The sequence below is a fragment of the Muscardinus avellanarius genome (genome assembly GCF_963383645.1).
Source record: "Muscardinus avellanarius genome assembly, chromosome: 4".
Classification (NCBI taxonomy): domain Eukaryota; kingdom Metazoa; phylum Chordata; class Mammalia; order Rodentia; family Gliridae; genus Muscardinus; species Muscardinus avellanarius.
In genome coordinates this window covers 137,796,546-137,816,856 of record NC_137789.1, presented here as the reverse complement: position 1 = coordinate 137,816,856, position 20,311 = coordinate 137,796,546, and the positions used below count along the sequence as shown (strand labels likewise).

Genomic DNA, 20,311 nt, shown 5'->3' with positions numbered 1-20,311 from the left:
AAGATCCCTTGGCAGAAGAAATCCCTTGATACACCATCCCTGGGTAACCAGCCTGCTTGGTGGATTCCACACAGCACAGGTGATGACTGACCAGCAGGCAGTGCACTGGGCTTCCTCTCAGGTCCACATCCGGAGCTTGCAGTAGGCGCCAATCCCTGCCTTTGTTGTAAGTAATGTATGTCTTCACCTGGTCATCCACCTTCTTGTTTGCCAGGAATATCCCTTTGATACCTGCTACCTAGGAAAAAAGGTGAGAAATGGAGAACTATGTTGGGCCAAAATGCCTGTACTCCTGCAGGACCAGTGAAAGAAGGCCCAGCATCCTTTATTCAATGTTGGGATATGGAAGAGGAAAAACATGGTGAGAAATGCCATATGCCTGGTGGTCTCTGAGAGAAGTTGAGGTTCAGCTTTATACCCTCCATCACTTCCTCAGATGTTCCACACCTTTTTTACTCATTGGCTTTGCCTCACCTTATGTAGTTCTGTTCTTTTTCCCACAGAATCTTATCTTTAACTATTAACATTCCCTTTGATAATAAGTGAAGTGCTACCAGTTACAGAAAACATTTGATTTAGATCAGGGTGGGGGGGACTGTAGATGGGTTTTCAAGGAATCAAGGGATTATCTTTCATGGTGGAAGTCCATGAACCCCAATTTGTAGTCAGTCAGGTAGACATTTCTTGGCAGATGACCCAGCACGGGAACCTGGCATTGAGCTTTCTTTATGTCCTCTAGCTCTAGTTCACTATGTGACTTTGGATAACTTGCATATCATCTTTGGTTATCAGGCAATGGTAATTTTAAATTGGTGGAATAAGCCCTGCTTCCTCTTCTTTTCCCCAGTTGGCTGACAAAATCTCCACGAGATAATTCAGAGCACTCTTGGCCAGAGTTCCTGATGTACTGGGATTTGCATGCCCTTGATACTTAAAGTGAAAAGAGTATCACTGGAAAACAAGGAGCTGAAATTAAGATTGAAGGAGATTTATCATCCCAGAAGGACTCTAAACTAAGTGCTAACTGTACTCAAACTTTATTCTTTCTATTCTACATGCTAGGCAGTAAGAATCAATACTTAGAATAACCATGACCTACACCAAAGAAAGAGTCCTATAATGTTTCTTGGAAGTTTCAGCATTTCAAAGCCAAAAAGTAATTCAAATAGTATAAGTAAACATAAATCAGAGGGTGAATGGTAGATATCCTGGATAACACTGATATCTATCAAAGTTTTAATTCTTTGGAGAATTCCTTTGAGAATAATGGTTAATTGGGATTCATTGTCATCCTAAACAAGTACCAGTGGGAAGAACTCCATAAAAGAGAGTGTTTTTTATTTGTTGCTGTTTGTTTTTCCAAAGGTCATATTTTAGTTGATAAAATAAGAAGTCTTTTTGTTTGTTTGTTTTTGTAGTAACTTGATTGGCCTTGAAATAGAATTTTATCTCAAATAAAATTTAAAAAAAAGGAGAAAACAAATGGACAGGGAATGTCAGAAGGTAATGAGGATTATCAGAGAAGGTAGCCACCAGGGGAATTTGACAACTGGCCACCAATGGAGTTGATTTAATTCCTTCCTTAAAAAGAGGGTGGGTAAGGAGAAAAGCAAAGATGTAGAGGGGCAGAGGGGATCTGCACAGGAGTTATGCCATTCTCCTGATGAACCCATTTAGTCAGTGTCATTTCAGAAAAGCAGTTATCTCCCATGATCATCTGGGGCTCATGAGGCCACCACATAGCCAGGGTCTTCAAAATCAACTGCAAAGGTGTTGATCAAGCCTAACTGCTAATCACTCCTCACAAAGAATGGAATCTGGGCTTCTCTTCTGCCCGATGGAAGACTTTTGCAGCAACAGAGCTGGAGCCTGATCTGCTGGACCACCAATTAACTAACTCTCCTAAATACGTTAGCCCTCCTCAAACATATACCCAAGACCTTGAGACTCACTTCCTGTAAGAAAATATACATGCCAGACTTGAACTTCTTGACCCATGACTTGTTCCTGTGAGGCTCTTGTCACTTTCTACCTGTCTTGTAGCTGGATGTATGACAGAAGGGACATATGCTTCCAGATGAGCATATTCAGCAAAAGGGATGGTCATTATCACATTTTCCCACTGATGTTATACTACTCAGATGGGTACTTTCTGTGTGTGCTATAGAAAAGAAATTTGAGGGAAAAATCAGGAGAATGGGGACTGAAAAGATGAAGGGAAGAGAGATTACTTGGAACCCATATACTGCTTTGAAGGTATTTCTCCTGCAGTTATATACAATTCCATAGCAATCTCTCTCTTGTCTGAAAGAAGTAAATGCATTCCATCTGTATTTGGATAGTTCAAAAGCCTTACATTATTATAAAGTTACTTCTTGGCTCCATGTCTTGTATAAATAGACTATAAGTTTGGAGGAAACTTTCCTTTTGTATATCCTAGGCCAACAACTTTCATGTTTCAACTGCAACCCAAGTTAGACATATGTCTGTGTTGCAACCTAGTAGAGTCATTCCCATAAATGCATGTAGGTACAGACATGTTTCTGACACAAAGCTATTTCTGGCAGTGAGTAGAGGCACTACCTAAACGAAATATCTGAAGTGTATAGAATTAGAGAGTGAGACATACATTTTTACTCTTTTTTATCCAAGGAGGAACTTTGTGAACTTTAAACATTCCTTCTCCCACCATTTGAAATCAGAAATGTGACTGGTATTGATAGTCTCAGGAGTCCAGGGGACAGGGTATCAGCTTTTGATGGTGCCCATAAATAAGGGCATAAGATGTCAAGACTGAGTGTCCCACTCTCCCTCTGGGAAACCAATTTGAAGTGCAGAGGGAATCTGACAGCAGGACCCTTGGCTGAACATGGTATCCAGGTGGCACAGTCATCTGTCAGTCGAGTCCCTAGGGCCTCAGGACAAATAAGCCAAGGTTCTGCTGAGAAAAACAATTACCATGATCTGCCTCAGGCTGTCCCTAGAGTTGGACCTGTGGTGAGGGTCTGATGAAGGTCAGCTCAGGGGAAAAGTTCCTATGGAGTCTGTAAGCAGCTGTCCATTTGGGCCACCGAAGGTCATGGCAAAGCAGAGAATGGAGGGCAGATACTAAGGATGGGGAAGGCAAGGAAACATCAATAAGATCCACAGGGACCAAAACACTGAGGCTGGATCAAAGAGTTTCATTTTATCCATCCATGTATAGTGAGCAGGGTCAATGTAATTGGTCACTAGAGAAATTTAAATGAAGACCACAATGATGAGGTACCACTGGTTTCTTACCATAATGACTAAATACACACACACACATACATGTACACACAGTGCTAGTAAGGATGCACTTTGGAATAATTTCAATGACTTCTTAAAAACATATACTTACATTCAACCCTACACCTGCATATTTACTCCTAAAAAATCAAACCCCATGCTTGTATGAATGTTCATGGATGGATTTCTAAAACATTCTTCTAAGTGGATGAAAGTCAGACTACAAAGGTTACCTACCATATAATTCCATTTATTAATACCATATAAAAAGCAAAAGTCAGAAGGGTTCTGGCACTGCTCATGGGTGGGATAGGTGCTGACTGCAAAAATGCTATGAGAGACAATATTCCAGGGAATGAAATTGTTCTATGTCTTGTTTGTGATGGTAATTATAAAAATTGATGCACCTGTCAAAATTCATAGAACTGTAAACCTAAATTCCTAGTACCACAAAAAGGGTAAGTTTTATTGCAAAAAATGTATATATCATTTTTATGTGGAGGGGATATATAGTGGAAAAGCTTGATAGATATGGATTCTTCAAATGCAGCACCACAGCTTATTAGCTTTGCCAGCTGAGCCAGGTCACTAAATTTTTTGCAGCTCTGTAATTTCAGAGACACAAGGAGGAAACAATATTCTCCAAAGAGTTGTTGTAAGAGATATACAGGAAAAAATATATAAGTCATTTACATCTATACATTCCAACATGGTAGCTGGTGGCCACATATAGCTACGTGAAATGTGGTGAGTCCAAGAAACTGATTTTTAATTTTACATAATTACTTTAAACTTGAATTTAAGTACTGACATTCAATTTGGTTTAGAATAACTTGGCATGTGAATCTCCTTTTTCTACTGTAAATTTTATAAAATATAACCACTATTCAAGTATTTCAGTTGAAAATTTACCATATGAAGTGAGATGTGTAAGAGATATAGAATATATCCAGTATTTTGCATATTTAGTATAAAAATATAAAACACCTCATCAGTAACTTTTAATATTGAGCATTAACTAAAACAATAATATTTTAAGTACTTTATTTAAATAATATATATATATATCAAAATTAATAATATATATATATATATATATCAAAATTAATTCCATCTGGTTACTTTATATTTTTTTAAATGTGGGTAGTAAAAATTCTAAAGTATAAAATTTCAAGTATAACATAGCTCATTTTATGTATATACCATATTGGACAGTGCTATTTTAAGGCATTGTTGCTAAGCTGTTGTTATTAGAAGGAATTATAAGTTAAATACTTAATACCCAGAAAAGCACTGAAGAAAACTGATCATACCGGCAGCTGAGAACATGTTTCTATAGCATAACTGTAAGGATATCTGTTTCTTGACTTATTAATACAGAATAACTAAAAGAAATGTAACTTATTGTTATGGATAGGAAAAAACAATAGATTTCTGTATGAAAAGAACTGTCATAAGAATAATGGTAAGCATTCAAATGGGCTATTTCCACTGTCAGCACCAGCCTTGTTTTGAAGGAGTGAGCTTCTGATATCTTAAGAAGAGATAAATTATTATTTGGGATTCACATGCTATTTTCTGCACTAATTGTGTAATTACAGCCATGACAAAATTGTACTTTGAAGTAGGGATTAGAGAACAAACAAGCAAGAAAATCTCTCTACAGCAGGAAAATTCTCCAAGAGATTAAAGACAAAAAATATCTTGGCCTTAAATTAGATTTCAGTGAGGTTGGTCTACTTTATTCTCCAAGGCCAACAGTCAAAGCCAAGGCTTCAAAGGTGATTTACCAAGTAGCTTCTGGCATTCTTTATGTCATCTCCATGGTCAATAAGAGGCTCAAGGAGATCCTGGAAGAAGATACACCAGTAGCTTTCAATGGCCAACATCAGCCCAAAAGACTGATATTTGACAGTTACCTAAAAGCACCTCTGAACTTTCAAAGGAAAGAGATGAACTGTCCTATTAAGGTAGGAAGTTAAAAATTAACCTGGGACAGGGAACTGTACCACACATGCAACTATTATTTGTTGGATATATAAATGTGAAAGAAGGAAAGATAAATACTAACAGAATATTTCCCCAACTCCAGTCAAGCTCTCTACAGTCTTCATCCCCATAATTCCACAAAGCCACTCAACACTTCATAAACACAGACCTAACTCATCTGACTCTGGTTCCCTTCTCCCCATCTCCAATAGTTCTTCATTAAACAGACTCATCTATAGGTCCTCTTCCCTCAGTATTTCCAAGTTAGAATTAAACTAATTTTTGTGATCCCTATAGCATGGTAGAGTTGAAGTTCTATTAAGTTAGACTGTCTCCACACACTAACGGTATCTCATATTTTTCCAGTAGATTGTTAGTGTCCTGTACCAGTCTTCATATCACCAGACAAAATCCATTCAATGAAAGTGTGTTAATTTACTTAAATTAAATGGTAAAGTTTATGGATTTTCCCAGCTGTATTACTCAAGACCCTTGGAGTCCAGAAAATTAGAGTTTCTTTGCTACCTGGCCATATGTTACATAATCTCAGTTTTCATAAAGAAGTTTTCCAGCAAAGAAGGTTATATTCTACTTATGCCTAGGGACCAATTAAATTGTGCTTTATCTCCAACATACAAAATGTATCTCCAGGTGCAAAATAGAATCACCCACTAAACATTTTCAATATGGCCATTGTCTATATAATGTCAAGTTCCAGTTAAGTCACTTGTTATTAAATACCTTCTAGAATATAAAGTTCAACAACTCCACCATCCAGCCCTCATATTTGTCCCAGATAAGCGTCCATTCTATAAAATTAGACCGGCTAGCTTACTTTCTCAAAACTCTATACCATCTGTCTAGTCCTTGGTTCATGTCATTCGTAATTAGGAATGCCTCCCACATGTTAATTCCTTCCTCCCCAGAGCAAAAAGACTAATAAAAAGATCGGTAACCTTGAGAAAAAATACTGGGCATATGCAGCTCACTGCCATCTCCCATGTTTGGGGGAATTTTCCTGAGTAGATCAAATATAAGTTTCTATTGAAAAATGGTTTAACATTTCTGCCCGTGATTAAATGGATGAATCCAACTCCAGATTACAGGATTAGCATCTTACTTCCTCTTTCCTAATTGTTCAAGTGATAAAGCTGTTTCTGATCTCCCTTTGGCCCACTTACTCTCTCCATCTCAACTGGTTCCAGCCTTGGGCAAGTAAAACAGGAACTTTGTTTATTCATACCCTTAAAACCCAACAAACTAGATTGCAAGTTCCCTGAGGGTAAGAACCATATATCTCTACCAACTTCTTCATGGACTTGAACACAACCTAGGGGCACAATCAACTTTGGGAAAATTGAAGGGAAAATTGGCACAAAGACTTGGCTTTAAAGAAGGTGCCCTGCCTGGTACATCTTGCTTTACTATAAATGCAGTGACACCATGCATTTTTCCGACAACAAGACTGGAAACAAACTAACTTCAGCAGGAAAGTAAAAACCTACATGCACTTGGCACATTCTTCATATTGATTCATGCTCCACTTCAGGTCAGTGTCTCAAATTCTAAATGGCCAAGGAATTTCTGGTCCCTTCCTTAGAGAAGGAAAAGCACAGTAGCATATTCACCTACTGAATCAAGAGGATCAAAGACACAGGGATTTTGTGATTTCTTGACTCTAAGAGCAAGTGTAGAAATGTCTACTTTCTCCTATTTAGGTCTGACCACCTGACCATGGGGGCCTGATTAACCATCTTATCTCTATAGCTTCACTTGTGAAAATAGAAACTTGAAAAGGCCTGGGGCTAGTAATTCAAAATCTCTCACAAATTGTGACTTACTGCCAAAAACAAAAGTATATTTCTGCCTTCTGTTTGATTAGAAGCATGAGACCTAAGTTTACCAAAGTTATTCATACTTCTTAGTCATCTCTTGCAGCCTGCACAATTCTAGGAAGAAATCTAGAACATTTCCCACCTGGGACTTGTTAAAGAGAATCATTGCAGCTCTTTCCAGTTATGTTCTAGAAATCAAGTATTTCTACTTTTCTTTCTTTCCTTCTTTCTTTCTTTCTTTCTTTCTTTCTTTCTTTCTTTCCTTCCTTCCTTCCTTCCTTCCTTCCTTCCTTCAGTACTGGGGATGGAATAAAGGGGCATTCTAACTCTGAACTACATCCCCAGCCCTATTATTTTTATTCTTTGTTTTGAAACAGGGTCTCACTAAGTTGCAAAGGGCCTCAGTAAGTAGTAGCTAAGACTGTCTGTGAACCGTGATCCCCCTGTCTCAGCCTGCCAAATGTTGGGATTACATCCATGTGCCACCACGCCCAGCTCTGATTTTGCTTTCTACCTAATGCCATTTACTCCTTTTTTTTAAAAAAAAAGTGCTTTTATTCACCTAATAGAATTTGTTTTGTTTTTTTTTTTTATTGGTACACTGTATTCATACATCATAGTGGGATACAAAGAAAACTTTTGTAGACATACATGCACGCATCGCCAGTCAACCCCCACCCGATCCCCACTCCATTCCCTCCCTATCCCTCCTTCCCATGCTTGATTTAGTGGTTGACATCTAGTATTATAGCAATTTATCCAAAATTAAAAATGATAATCTCACATAACAGTTTCATTTGTCTGATACCAAGCTTAAAGATAACATTTCAATATTTCTTTTTGCTTTCTTTCTTACCAGAGAATATTTTTTCTATGTAATAGAATAGCTGTAGCCTTAAATATTTTTACTCCTCTAAGTAAATGAGCAGTCAACTTAGATACCAGTATAAAGATGCTGGAATTTTGACAAGTGTGACTCAAAGAAGACCATTCTAAAACAGAAGATTCTTCTTTTCTGCAAGTCATTTCTATTCTAAAGAGAGAAAATTCTACCAAGGAATAGTTCACCCAGGTCAGCATAGGCCACAAACCAGAACAGACAACTCATTCCTCCCTGATTGACTTCAATCACCACAATCAAGTGGGTTTGACTACTAGCCACTGGTTAATTTTTGATACATACTTTTCTTGCTCAAAGCAATCCATCATTTTTATGTGGCCCTTCAAGTCCCTGAACTATGCCTAGAACTGTCAGTGGTCATACAGGTCACTGGAGATATAAAAAAGCATCATAACCCAGGTGTGGTGGCATACTCCTTTAATCCCAGTACTTGGGAGGCTGAAACAGGAGAATCATAGGTTTAAAGTCAACCTCAGCAATTAGTGAGACCCTCAGTTACTTTGCCAGATCCTGTTTCAAAATAAAAAGTAAAAAGGGCTGAGAGTGTAGCTCAGAGATAAAATGCCCCTTTGTTCAATCCCCAATACAAAAAAATCTACCTTTAGAGTAATTGAAATTTATTACTTTTCTTTTTCATATTCCTATGTGGAGTCACTTGGTTTCCTTGGGAAATTATTTAACTGGTGATCAAGTTATAAAAAAAACTTTAAGATAAGCAACATACTAATATCAAAGCCAATTCTTTACTCTGCATAGATGTGACATCTTAGGAAACCCTTACTCCTAACTGTGGTGTTTGTTTCTCTTTTAAAAACACATGTCCGTAAATATAGTTTTCCTAATTAAGTATGAAATAGCACCACTTCTTCTACCTAGGGTCCATAAGAGAAAGTATAGAATTTAGAAAGCTACTTCAAGATTGCCTAAGCTATGTACCTTCATTTCTGGCTTATATCATGCTCATTCATACAAAAAACCTATATTGAAGTAACCACAACATTAAATGCTTTATATGCATGATCTCTTATCTTACAATAATCTCCTTAGGTAAGTTTATCTCTTCCTGGAATTCAGACACTTTTTGCCCCAAGAATTTACACTCTTTGCTCCAAGACACAATTGATAAATTTTACATCTGGGATCTGAGCCCAGGACTCTAATATTTGTTTTAAAAACATGAAAACTCAGCTAGACACGCTGGTGTATACCTATAACCCTAGTACTTGAGAGGCTGAAACAAGAAAATCACATGTTCAAGGCCAGCATCAGCAACTTAGACTCTCAGTAACTTAGCATGACCCTGTGTCAAATTAAATAAAAAATAGGGCAGTGGAGCTCAGAGGTAGAATGTGCCTGGGTTTAATCTCAAGTACCAATAAAATAAAACAAAATTAAAACTTATGAATAAAGAGGTCAATCCAGGGAGGGACAATTATGGCTACATACCTCATACAGTTCAATAATAATGTTTCCCATTAGACCTCGGCTGCTTTTAATGTTCTCCATGGCCAGGGTAAAGTAGATCCCACGTGTGTCTGAGATATAAAGGTTGTATGTGTCATTCTGGTTCCATTCTTGGACAGCTGCAAACACTTGGTTCTCATCCGTACTGATAATATGCATGTCCTGTAAGAAGACAGAAGGCTGTGAGGCAGCAGATCTCCACACCCACTGGGACCACTGGTAATTTCCAAGATTTATGGAATGGTTGAGAAAAAGCTTGAGTTATAGGACATGTTAAACAATTCCATGTTAGACCAAGGCAATACATTATAAGCTTCATGATTTCTGTTCCTTGCTAAGTGACAGCAAGATGGGTGAAAGGGGCCTTTGGTGGATATCATTTTCCATGGCTTCAAGGGATTCATCCACTTTCATTTTTTTATTTTTATACCTGAAAGTTAGCATTACTGCTAAGAGAAGTGTAGGGCCTTGTAAGATGAAGTTCATGTATGCAAACAAGACAGTCTTTTCATTTGTTCTTCATTTTCTTTAGATTCACACACATTTCCTTAGAACCTTCAGTGTCAAAAAGAGTACCATGAAGGCATAGCCAAAGGATCTAGATCTCCAATCTTGTCTCCACCATGGCAACACCTGCAATCTGTTGTATAGACATGAGTTCAGTGTGATGTAAAAGGTAAAACAGGGCCTTCTGCTAATAAAATAATATTATATTTGAAAATAACTGATACAGAGGAAAAAATACTCAAACTGAAATTCAGTGTTCTAGGTCCTAATATTAGTACTGCTATATCAGCTGGATGATTGTTGAGTGTGTCTATCTCTCTGAATTTTAATTATATCTCCTTAATAATGAAAAAGTTAGGATACCAATAAAAATATCTAATACTCGGTCACTAAGCCATCTAAATGTATTTTTAATTGAAAGTTGAAATTACCCTGTGTGATAAAGGTAGTATTATTTCCACTTTACTGAAGAGTAAACTGCAGCACACTGAGGTTCACTGGTTTATTTCAGATGGCATCATTTTCAGTGACAGAGCTAGAATTTGAACCCCTTACTTTTAATCCCAAGCTGATTGTTCACTTCAAACCATGTGAATGTATAGACACTACAGCAAAGATTTCAAACTGATGACCAGTGAAGGCAAACAATAATCACAAAGGCTTGGTTTGAATATTTCCCGTACCAAATGTCTGAATCGTTTAGAAGGAGTTGGCACTATTGGAGTCTCAGCCCTACATAACAGTATGTTTATATGCTATAACACCTATAGAGTGAGATTAACTTCTTGAAATCACCTTATTTTGTAATCCTTGTCTGGATCATATGTAAAATTCAAATCTTATACTTCACAAATCAAAATAATTTACAAAGGCCGGTTTGCATATATGGTTAGGCACTATGAAGACTATCCCAAATTCAAGCTCTTATCTAGCAAACTTATACTGCCAGAAGGACAGGTTGGTACAAATAAACATTTTTCCCAAATGGCTAAACTTTAAAAATGCATATGAGAAGCTAAGACAGGAAGATCACAGGTTTGAGACCATTCTTGACAACTTTTCAAGATCCTGTTTCCACATAAAAAATAAAATTGGGCTGGGGCTGTAGCTCAGATGTAGTTTGCTTCTGGGATCTCAATCCCCAGAACCAATAAATAAATAAATAAATAAATAAATAAATAAATAAATAAATAATCTAGGCACAGCGGTGCCTACCTGTAATCTCGAAGACTGCAAGTTTGAGAACAGGCTTGGCAACTTAATCAGACCCTGTTTTAAAATTTAAAAAACTCTGCCAGGTGTGATGGCTCATATTTATAATTCCAGTACTTTGGAGGCTGGGACAGGAGGATCAAGGTTTGTAGCCAGCCTCAGCTACGTAGTAAGGCCCTTTGCAACTTAGTGAGACCCTGGTTCAAAATAAAAAATAAAAAATAAAGCTGGGGGTATAGATTAGTTGTATAATGCTCCTGGGTTCAATCCTCAGCAAAACAGAAAAAAAAAGTTTAAGAAAGGCTGAGGATGTATCACAGGGATAGAGAGCCCCTTAGTTCAATGTCCAGTACCTCAGGGAGGAAAAATAAGAATATAAAGAGTAGGAAAACCACCATTGTGCCTGTGGTAAAATGTACTGATAATAGAAACATGGGCAGTTGGGGCTATAGTAAATTAATAATCAGACAAGGTCTAGTTTTTTACTTTATTTGGCCAACATTTCTCAGAAACTGTTCCAGGTAAGATCTTCTACATCAGCACAACGAAGAGCTCCTAAATGATTTCTAAAAGGACAAGTCCATTTGGGGCAACCAGGAGCTAAGAGAAGTGGGAAAACATATTCTGAGGCTTTTATTGGTGATCCTTTGTCAAATGGCCTTGACCTCTCTGGGTCACCTTGGCTAAGATCTCACATGCTCATTTGTCCTCGCACATTTCGTAGAGTTGTAGGTTCCTGCTGAGCTGCTAGAAAATGGAAAGAAGTCTTGCTCTTAAAGCCCATGTGATGAGATCCTGTTGTGTTGGTGTGGAATGAATGCCCAAGAACCCAGTAGGAGGGGAAAGAGCAGCTGCAGGAAGTACAGATTAAATTCACTTACCCTGTTAAAAATGCAATGGAAATGCCTGGCTTTTCCCAGATGTTTTGGTCATAAAAATGAATGAGCTAAGTTATTTTAGACAAAGCTGATGTAAAAGAGGCAGAAAAATAAAACAATGTAAAACACCAGGGTATCATCAGGATTAGAAACGAGTTTTGCTGTGAGTGCATATCAGGTAAATGCTGCCCTGAGGCTATCACCTGGTGAACAGGTAGCCAAGTAAGACACTGCTTTTCAATATCTAGGATTGTGGGATGCCAAAGTCAGCTAACTAATGGCATTACTAAGATTTAAACCCAAGACTATTTTAACAAAGAAGCAAGCTTTTCTAAAATAGTTTATTGGTGAGGATGTAACTCACTTTTCTTTTTTAAAATATTGAGCTGGGCATGGTGGCACTTGCCTATAATCCCAGTACATGGGAAACTGAGCCAAAAGGATCACAGGTTCAAAGTCAGCCTCAGCAATATAGCAAAGTCCTCAGAAACTTTATAAAGTCCTGTTTCAAAATAAAAAATAAAATAGGGATGAGTGTATAGCTTAGAGGAACACTGCTAGGTTTGATATTTCAGTGTATGTGTCTCACACAGAGAAAAAGAAAAGAGAGAAAGCAAGAGAGACAGAGAGACGGGGGAGTCTATGTTTCTTAGGCTGGCTTTGAACTCTTGAGCTCAAGAGATACTTCTGCTTTACTCTCCCAAGTAGCTGGGACCATAGGCATATGCCACTATGCCCTGTTTAATCTGCAGAGCTCAATAACACATAGACTCATGGGCCCTAATGCCTGAGATCATGGTTTAGCATATCTAGTGTACTGCCTTACATTCTACCATCTGAACAAGGCCTACAAAGCTGTCTGGTGCATATAAGACTGAGGAATCAGTCTTTGCAAAATTTGAAATATGTGACCTCACTCCAAATACATCTATGGAATAGGGGTCAACCAAGAGTAACTATAATGCTAAGTCTTCCAAAACAAATATAATACTATTCACTAAGATTGGCCCAACAGGGTTCTGAACAATAGTGCATCTTTTTTCTTGAATCTGTGTACTCTAACTCCAAGCATATCCCTTCCTTACATGCTGGCCCTAAGAATTTGCAGAGGACTTCCGGGAAGATGGCGACCGAGAAAAGCGGGGCTTAAGAGCCCCGCTAAGAACAAATATCCATTACCACAAAATCAGCGCCTTTCAAAGCCAGAAAACAACATCACCAGAGAAACAAAAAAAATCACCAGGCTCCAGAGAGAAAGCGGACTGAGAACAGAGCCACAGAGGATATCCTCACGCACGAGGACGCGGCAGACGCGGCAGCAGCGCCATACTGCCGGCGAATTCACAGGACGGCCACAGCAAGCCGAGGGGAGCCGCTGCGGAACAGCCAGGCGGGATTTCTCGGCGCAGAGGACATCTAAAGCTCCCAGTGTCTGAGCTCAGCATACGCTGCAGGGATTCAGAGCGGAAATCAAAACCAAGAAAAAAAAAAAAAAAAAAAACGCCAGCCCAACAGCCGAGGGCGTAGCAGCGGCGCCATATTGCCACCAGCGGCAGCAGCACGGAACTCACTACAGCTACATCTGCGTACTCAAGAACAGTGAGTCAAATTGCGGGCCACAGCGGAGAAATCCCAGTACTGTACTCACTGGGACTTGACCAGGTGGGAGAGGGGCGGTGGCAGTGATATCACACCATAGGAGAACGTGCAACCTGGCACCCCCCATGGTCTAAAGCAGCCTCTATCGACTCTCTGGGTCGGAGACTCTGTGATAAAACCCAGTAACGGAGTAGTGGGGTCTGAGATACTACTGACTCGAGATCCAGAGCACCTTAAATGAAGTCATAGTGACCCAAGGGAAGAACCCAGAGAAGGCACAAACTTCCGAAATCATGGGAAAGAGGAATAATACTGGAGCAATTAATGCTCACAACCCCACAACATCAGAACCCGATAAAACAGAAAATCAGAGATTTCTAGAAGATCAAATCAGGAAAATAACTGTAGAAATAATAGAGGTGCTTCGAAAAGAACTCAGAGAGAGCCAAAAAGAGATAAAGGATGCAATTAATGAAGTAAAGGCCTCAATTCAAAGCACAAACCACCGATTAGAACACATGGAGAACAGAATCTTGCTCTTAGAAGATGATCATTCCAAAAATGAACGCATAGTTTCTAATCTAGGAAAAAATATCCGACAGCAGGAATCTGATATTGAAGAAATATGGGCCCATTTTAAGAGAGCTAACCTAAGAATAATTGGAATAGAGGAGGGAAAAGAAAGTGAAACTAAAGGGATCAACAATCTCTTCAAGGAAGTAATAGCAGAAAATTTTCCAGACATAGAGCAAGAGGTCGATACGCAGGTCCAGGAAACTTATAGAACTCCCTTTAGACAGGATCGGAGAAGAGGATCCCCACGCCACATAATTGTCAAAATGACCAATGTGGAAGCCAAGCAGAGAATCTTAAAGGCAACAAAAGCAAAGGGCCAAGTGACATTCAGAGGCAAACCAATTAGAATCACTCCAGACTTCCCAAACCAAGTTATGAGAGCCAGAAGGGCTTGGAGTAACATATTCCCAATTTTGAAAGAAAACAACTTCCAGCCAAAAATTTCCTACCCAGCAAAACTTTCTATCAAATTAGATGGAGAAATAAGAAGCTTCCATGACAAACATAAACTCTAGGAATTTATGTCTTCAAAACCAGCACTAGAGAAAATACTCAAAGAGATTAACTACAAAGAAGAAATAGGTAACACACATCAGAACTAGAGAAACAAGATTTTCCATCCAACAGACAACTAAGATTGGTTATCTGTGGAGATTCATTATTTATGTTAGTCTGTTACCTATCTCTAAAGGGTATTGTTTGCCTTTATTATTGTTAATTTTTAGGATTTCTAGTTGGAATATTAATATACCTTCAGATATAGCATTTGGAAATATTTTATCCCATTCTATTAGTAACTCTTAACTCTGTTTACATTGTCTTTGGATATACAATATGTTTTTTATTTTTTAGGGAGTTTGTATACTCTTCTGTTGCCTGTGCCATTGAAATCATAACCAAGAAATCACTGCCAATTTCAATGTTTTGAGGTTTTATGACCCAGATTTTCTCCTAAAAGTTTATAGTCTTAAGATTTATATTTAGGTCTTTTATCTATTTTGAGTTAATATTTGTATATGGGATTAGGTAAGGGTCCAATTTTATTCTTTTCCATGTAATTATTATGTTTCAACAATATTTAGTTAAAAGATTATTATTTCCACCACCAAATGTTCGTGGAAACCTTGTCAAAAATAACTTGACAATATAGGGAAGAATTTAGCTCTAGGCTTTTATTTAACTCCAATGGTTTATATATCTGCCTTTAGAATAGTACTACACTGTTTCAATTATTGTAGCTTTATATGGTTTGAAATCAGAAAATATATATCTTCTAGCTTTGTTCTTTTTCAAGATCGATGTGGGTACCTAGAGTCCATATTCCATATTAGGATAGATTTTTTTTCTGAAAAATAAAAATATAAATATATGATAGTTTCACCTAAAAAATAGAAAAAAATAGATTCTCTGGTAAGAAAGAAAGCAAAAAGAAATATTGAAATGTTATCTTTAAGTCATCAAAAGCTTGGTATCAGACAAATGAAACTGTTATGAGAGATTATCATTTTTAATTTTGGATAAATTGCTATAATACTAGATGTCAACTACTAAGCCAAGCATAGGAGGGGGGGATAGGGAGAGAAAGGGGTGGGGATCGGGTGGGGGCTGACTGGGCGATGTGTGCATGTATGTCTACAAAAGTATGTATCCCACTATGATGTATGAATACAGTGCACCAATTAAAAATACATATGAAAAAAAAAAAGAATTTGCAGAAATAAATGTGGTGATAAAGAAAGAAACAAAAGGCAGTAAAATAAAATAAGAATAAATTCAAACTGGGACCTTACTAAACTTGCCATTTAAAGAGCATCAAACAACATGCTGGGCGTGTTGTCATATGCTTGCCTGCGCTTGGGAGGCTGAGACAGGAGGATCATACAGATTTGAAGCCAGCTTCAGCTACTGAGCGAGGCTCTCAGCAACTTAGTGAGTCCCTGTTTGCAAATAAAATATAAAATAGGTCTGGGAGTATATCCCAGAGGTAGAAAGGCCCTGGGTTCCACCCCCAGTACCACCAAAAATAAAAAAAATAAAAAAGAGCATCAAATATAAGCATAAATGTTTTTATTCAATGATAAATAAAACCCCCCTCTGCCCTCCCAAAAGCTATTTAGAAGAATCATAGCTGCTTTTTTAAACTCAAAACCTATGACCTTCTGGGTGAACAGAGGTGAAAACTCTTCCTTGTTCTTGAAACATATTCTTATAATCTGGCCTACTGTGATCTTAATTCATTTTTAATCACCTACATGATTATGCATTTGCCATGTGCCAGACACCATAATAGAGGCAACAGAGAAAAAGGAAAAGGTAGAATTTCCCTCCCCCGACAAGAAAATACCCCCTATTGTGGGAGAGATTACAAACTTGCATGGCCTTTCCTGAACTTTATTAAATGCTATACCAGAGGTACTAAATTTTGTGATTGGAATGAAAAGGCTCACATATAGAATGAAAGAGGGTGAAACATTCAAGAAATAAAGGTGTGGAGCTCAGTACAGCTGAGAGCAGTGTTCCTCCACGGGAGGTGAGGATGGAGAAGGTGACATTGCAATGTATGCTGCACAGCACACTTAACCTTTACACCAAAGGTAGTGCAAAGCTTTTGCACGTTTTAAAGTGGGATAAAAGCATAATTGGAATTGATTGATGCAGAGATTTGGCTGGAGAGGATCAGGTTCTTGTGTGATCATATTCATTGTGGAATCAGTGTGAAAAGTCGATTTAAGTGGGTAATGCTAAAGGGAAGAGAGGAAGGCTTAAAAGGTTACTGTACTAAGACAGGTAAAAATACATGAGGACCTGAACTAAGGAAGTAAGTTCTTTAGGAAGGTCCCTGTGGTATGGGTTGATGAGATGTTAAAGAGGTAAAATCTACAAGGAGACAGATTGAAGGACACATCTACAGTGCTTCAGTTATCTGGCTTATATAACTTTCTGATTTTAACATCACTCATTGTAGTCATGATTAGATGTTCACTTCTATAATTATTTATTTGGCATCTTTCTCTTCCTTTAGATTGTAAGATTTTCAAGAGCAAAAGTTGTATTTCTTATATATCACTCTATCTCTACTATTTACTAAAGCTGAGCATGGTGGCATATATTTATAATCTCAGGACTTGGGAGGCTGAGACAGGAGGATCTCAGGGTTGGAGCCAGCCTCAGCAACTTAGTGAGACCCTGTTTCAAGATAAAATTAAATAAGCTGGGCATGGTGGTGCATGCTTATAATCTCAGTATTCAGGAGGCAGAGACCAGAGGATCACGGTTTGGAGACAGCTTCAGCTACTTAGTGAGGCCCTTAGCAACTCAGTGAGCTCTGTTTCAAAAAAATAAAAAGACTAAAAAATAAGGCTGGAGGTGTAGCTCAGAAGTACAATGTCCCTGGGTTCCATTTCCAGTATCATAAATTAATTAATTAATTAATTAAGTAGATAAAAAATAGGACCGGTGGCATAGTTTAGAAGTAGAATGACCCTGGGTTTAGTCCCTAGTTCCACAAAAAATAAAAACAAAAAAATATTACTAGGGTTCCTGGCACATGGTGGTCATTCAGCAAAAGTTTACTTATTAAAGAAATGAAGTATCCAAGTAAATAGGAAGAGAAAGAAATAAGAATAACAAGTGGAGACTAGGAGCTCAGTTCTGGACTAGTTAAATGGAATCCTTAAGAGCATGTACCTCAAATAGGATATGTGGTCCAGAGTTCAGTGGGAAGAGATAGACTGGAACTATAGGCAATAAAATAATATTGTGATAGATCTATAGGATAAAGAGGGATGAAGACATCCAGGAAGTATGCAGAATGCAAGAAACACTTTAGGAACACCAACATTTCAAGAGTGGCTAGAAGAAAGGTGTCCAGTTAAAGAAATCAGATTAAAATACTGTGGAAGGAAAGAGGATAAAATATGAATTATTTTTCATCATGGCCAATGTGCCACAGAGGTAAATAAAGATAAAGTATAGAGACACTATTAGATTTGTAATGCAGGTAGTCACTGGGAACAATGGCTAGAGGATTTTTAGTGAAATAGTGCACAGCTGGATGTGAAGGCAGAGGGCAGCCAGCCCTGGGTTGAAGAGTAAATGGGAAGTGGGAACAGAGATGAAAACTACAGGTGACTCTTTAAGAAGTGTGGCTGTGACATAGCAGAGAAAAATAAATCAGTATTTGTGAAAATGTAAGAACTAAGACAAAAGGTTAATGTCTTTGTCACTATTATTATGTTAAATACTCTAATAATTCCCCCTTCTGTCTTTTATTATTCAAAATAGCAGTAAGCTATATTCTACTGTCAACTCATAACAAATATAGACTAAGTAAGAAAAGACCACTGAAGGAAAAATATCTTAATCTTACCTCTGGGTGAATGCAGAAAACAATTCCTTTTATAGGTCAAAGTAAAATGAGACTAGAAAGAACTGGGTGGGAGAGTGGGGTAAGCAGGTGACAGGATGAAACAATTGAACTGGGCATTTTTTATTTTTTTTTAGTCAAGTGCTTCCCAGAAAGGCTGTTAAGAGGGGCTATTTCTCCTTGCACTCTTGACTTAAGGTCCCAAAGTTTTGTATAAGCTCAAGCCTGGGGCAAAGTTCAGGGGCTCAGGGTAAGAGAAAAGCCAGACTCAATTTTGGTCAAGTCAAATTATCAGGCTTCTTGTCCAGACTGGCCAATAGGATAGCTGTTCAGCTAATCATTTATGAGAAGAAAAATGTGAATTAGGTCTTGGTAGATGGTAAACGAAGCCAACATTTGAGTCCTATAAAGCCACATGGGGGAAGGTAGTTCCGTAAGCCATTTCCCAAACACAAAACAGCAGAGAATTTCTTAACCTTGGCCGTTTTCCAGGAGCACAGTACTCAGGAAAAGCTCAACACAGTCACTTCCAACCTGAATTTTCTTCAGAAAAAAAAAATTTAAATAAAATAAAATACAACTTAAAATGTTTGTCTTGTAGAAATGATTGTTAGAGTACTAAGTTAAGAATAAATACAAAATATATTCCGGAGTGGTTGTGCGCGCCTATAATCCCAGTAGTTAGGGGGCCAAGACATTAGGATTTCAGATCAGAGGCCAGCCTCAGCAACTTAAGGAGACCCTCAACAACCTAGCAAGACCTTATTTCAAATTAAAAAATATAAAGTTCAGGGTGTAGCTCAAAGGAAGAATGCCCCTGATCTCAATCCTCAATACAAAGGAAGGAGGAAGAGAAATGTATTATCTAAAAGACAAAAGAGAACTTATCCAACCCTGAGATGAAGCGAGAACCTTGGGAAATATTAAATCCAAGGTCAGCTGATACCTGATCCCATCATGAGCACTGATCTCAATACCAGGCAGGTTAAGAGCATTTCTACCTGGATAAGAATTGTTGCTTAGATTTTTTGAGTACTTCACACTGAACCAACAGTGGGTCATTTGCTGATTCCTCCCAACCTTGTCAAACAGTGTTATTACCCCCATTTCACAGATGAGGAGGCCTAAGATCATGGATAAGTCAGTGACTGAGCTGGGAAGGGAGCTCAGGGTTTCTGCTCAGAAGCTCAGCTGGCCTTTCCCTAGGGCACTCTTGCTCCCTATCCTCTGTCACCCTGCCATCAAGGGCACATGACTTTCCTGCCTTTGAAATGAGATGGTCAACCTGCTGCCCAGAGACTGAGCTATGGAGAACTCGTCACAAGGCTGCAGGTCCTTTTAACGCTGTTCATTATCGACACTCATTTCACTTTCTGCATAACACTCTAATGGCATGGAATGCATATTCTGAACAGAGAGGCCAGGAATGTAGGTGGGAACATTGCAACGACAAGAAGCTTTACCAGGCTTTTGTTTCTTAAGGGAGACTCCTAGCAGCAGCTTTAGCCCTGCATGGAACAGCAGCAACTTGCTTAAAAGTTATTTTCTTTTTCAAACAATGGGAAAAAATAATCTTCCTCCACCTCCTAGGTCCCCACCTCCCTAACCTTGACTAGGAAAATCTGGGCCAACACTAGCTAATAAAGAGATCGATAGCCATCCAGCTATTTTCACAGCAGCCAAATATTAATGAGAAGCTACTCTAGATGAAGTT

The 20,311-nt window shown here is 38.3% G+C and overlaps 1 protein-coding gene across 1 annotated transcript in view; it reads right to left on the bottom strand.

The window, feature by feature from the left end:
• The window catches only part of SORCS3 (sortilin related VPS10 domain containing receptor 3), a gene marked incomplete at both ends in the record, with an annotated part of 623,015 nt that overhangs the window by 105,824 nt on the left and 496,880 nt on the right, over positions 1-20,311 (bottom strand). The window contains 2 exons of the mRNA XM_080694612.1: positions 92-238; positions 9,442-9,621. Of these exons, the coding sequence (XP_080550738.1) occupies positions 92-238; positions 9,442-9,621 (327 nt within the window). The remainder of the gene's footprint in view (positions 1-91; positions 239-9,441; positions 9,622-20,311) is intronic.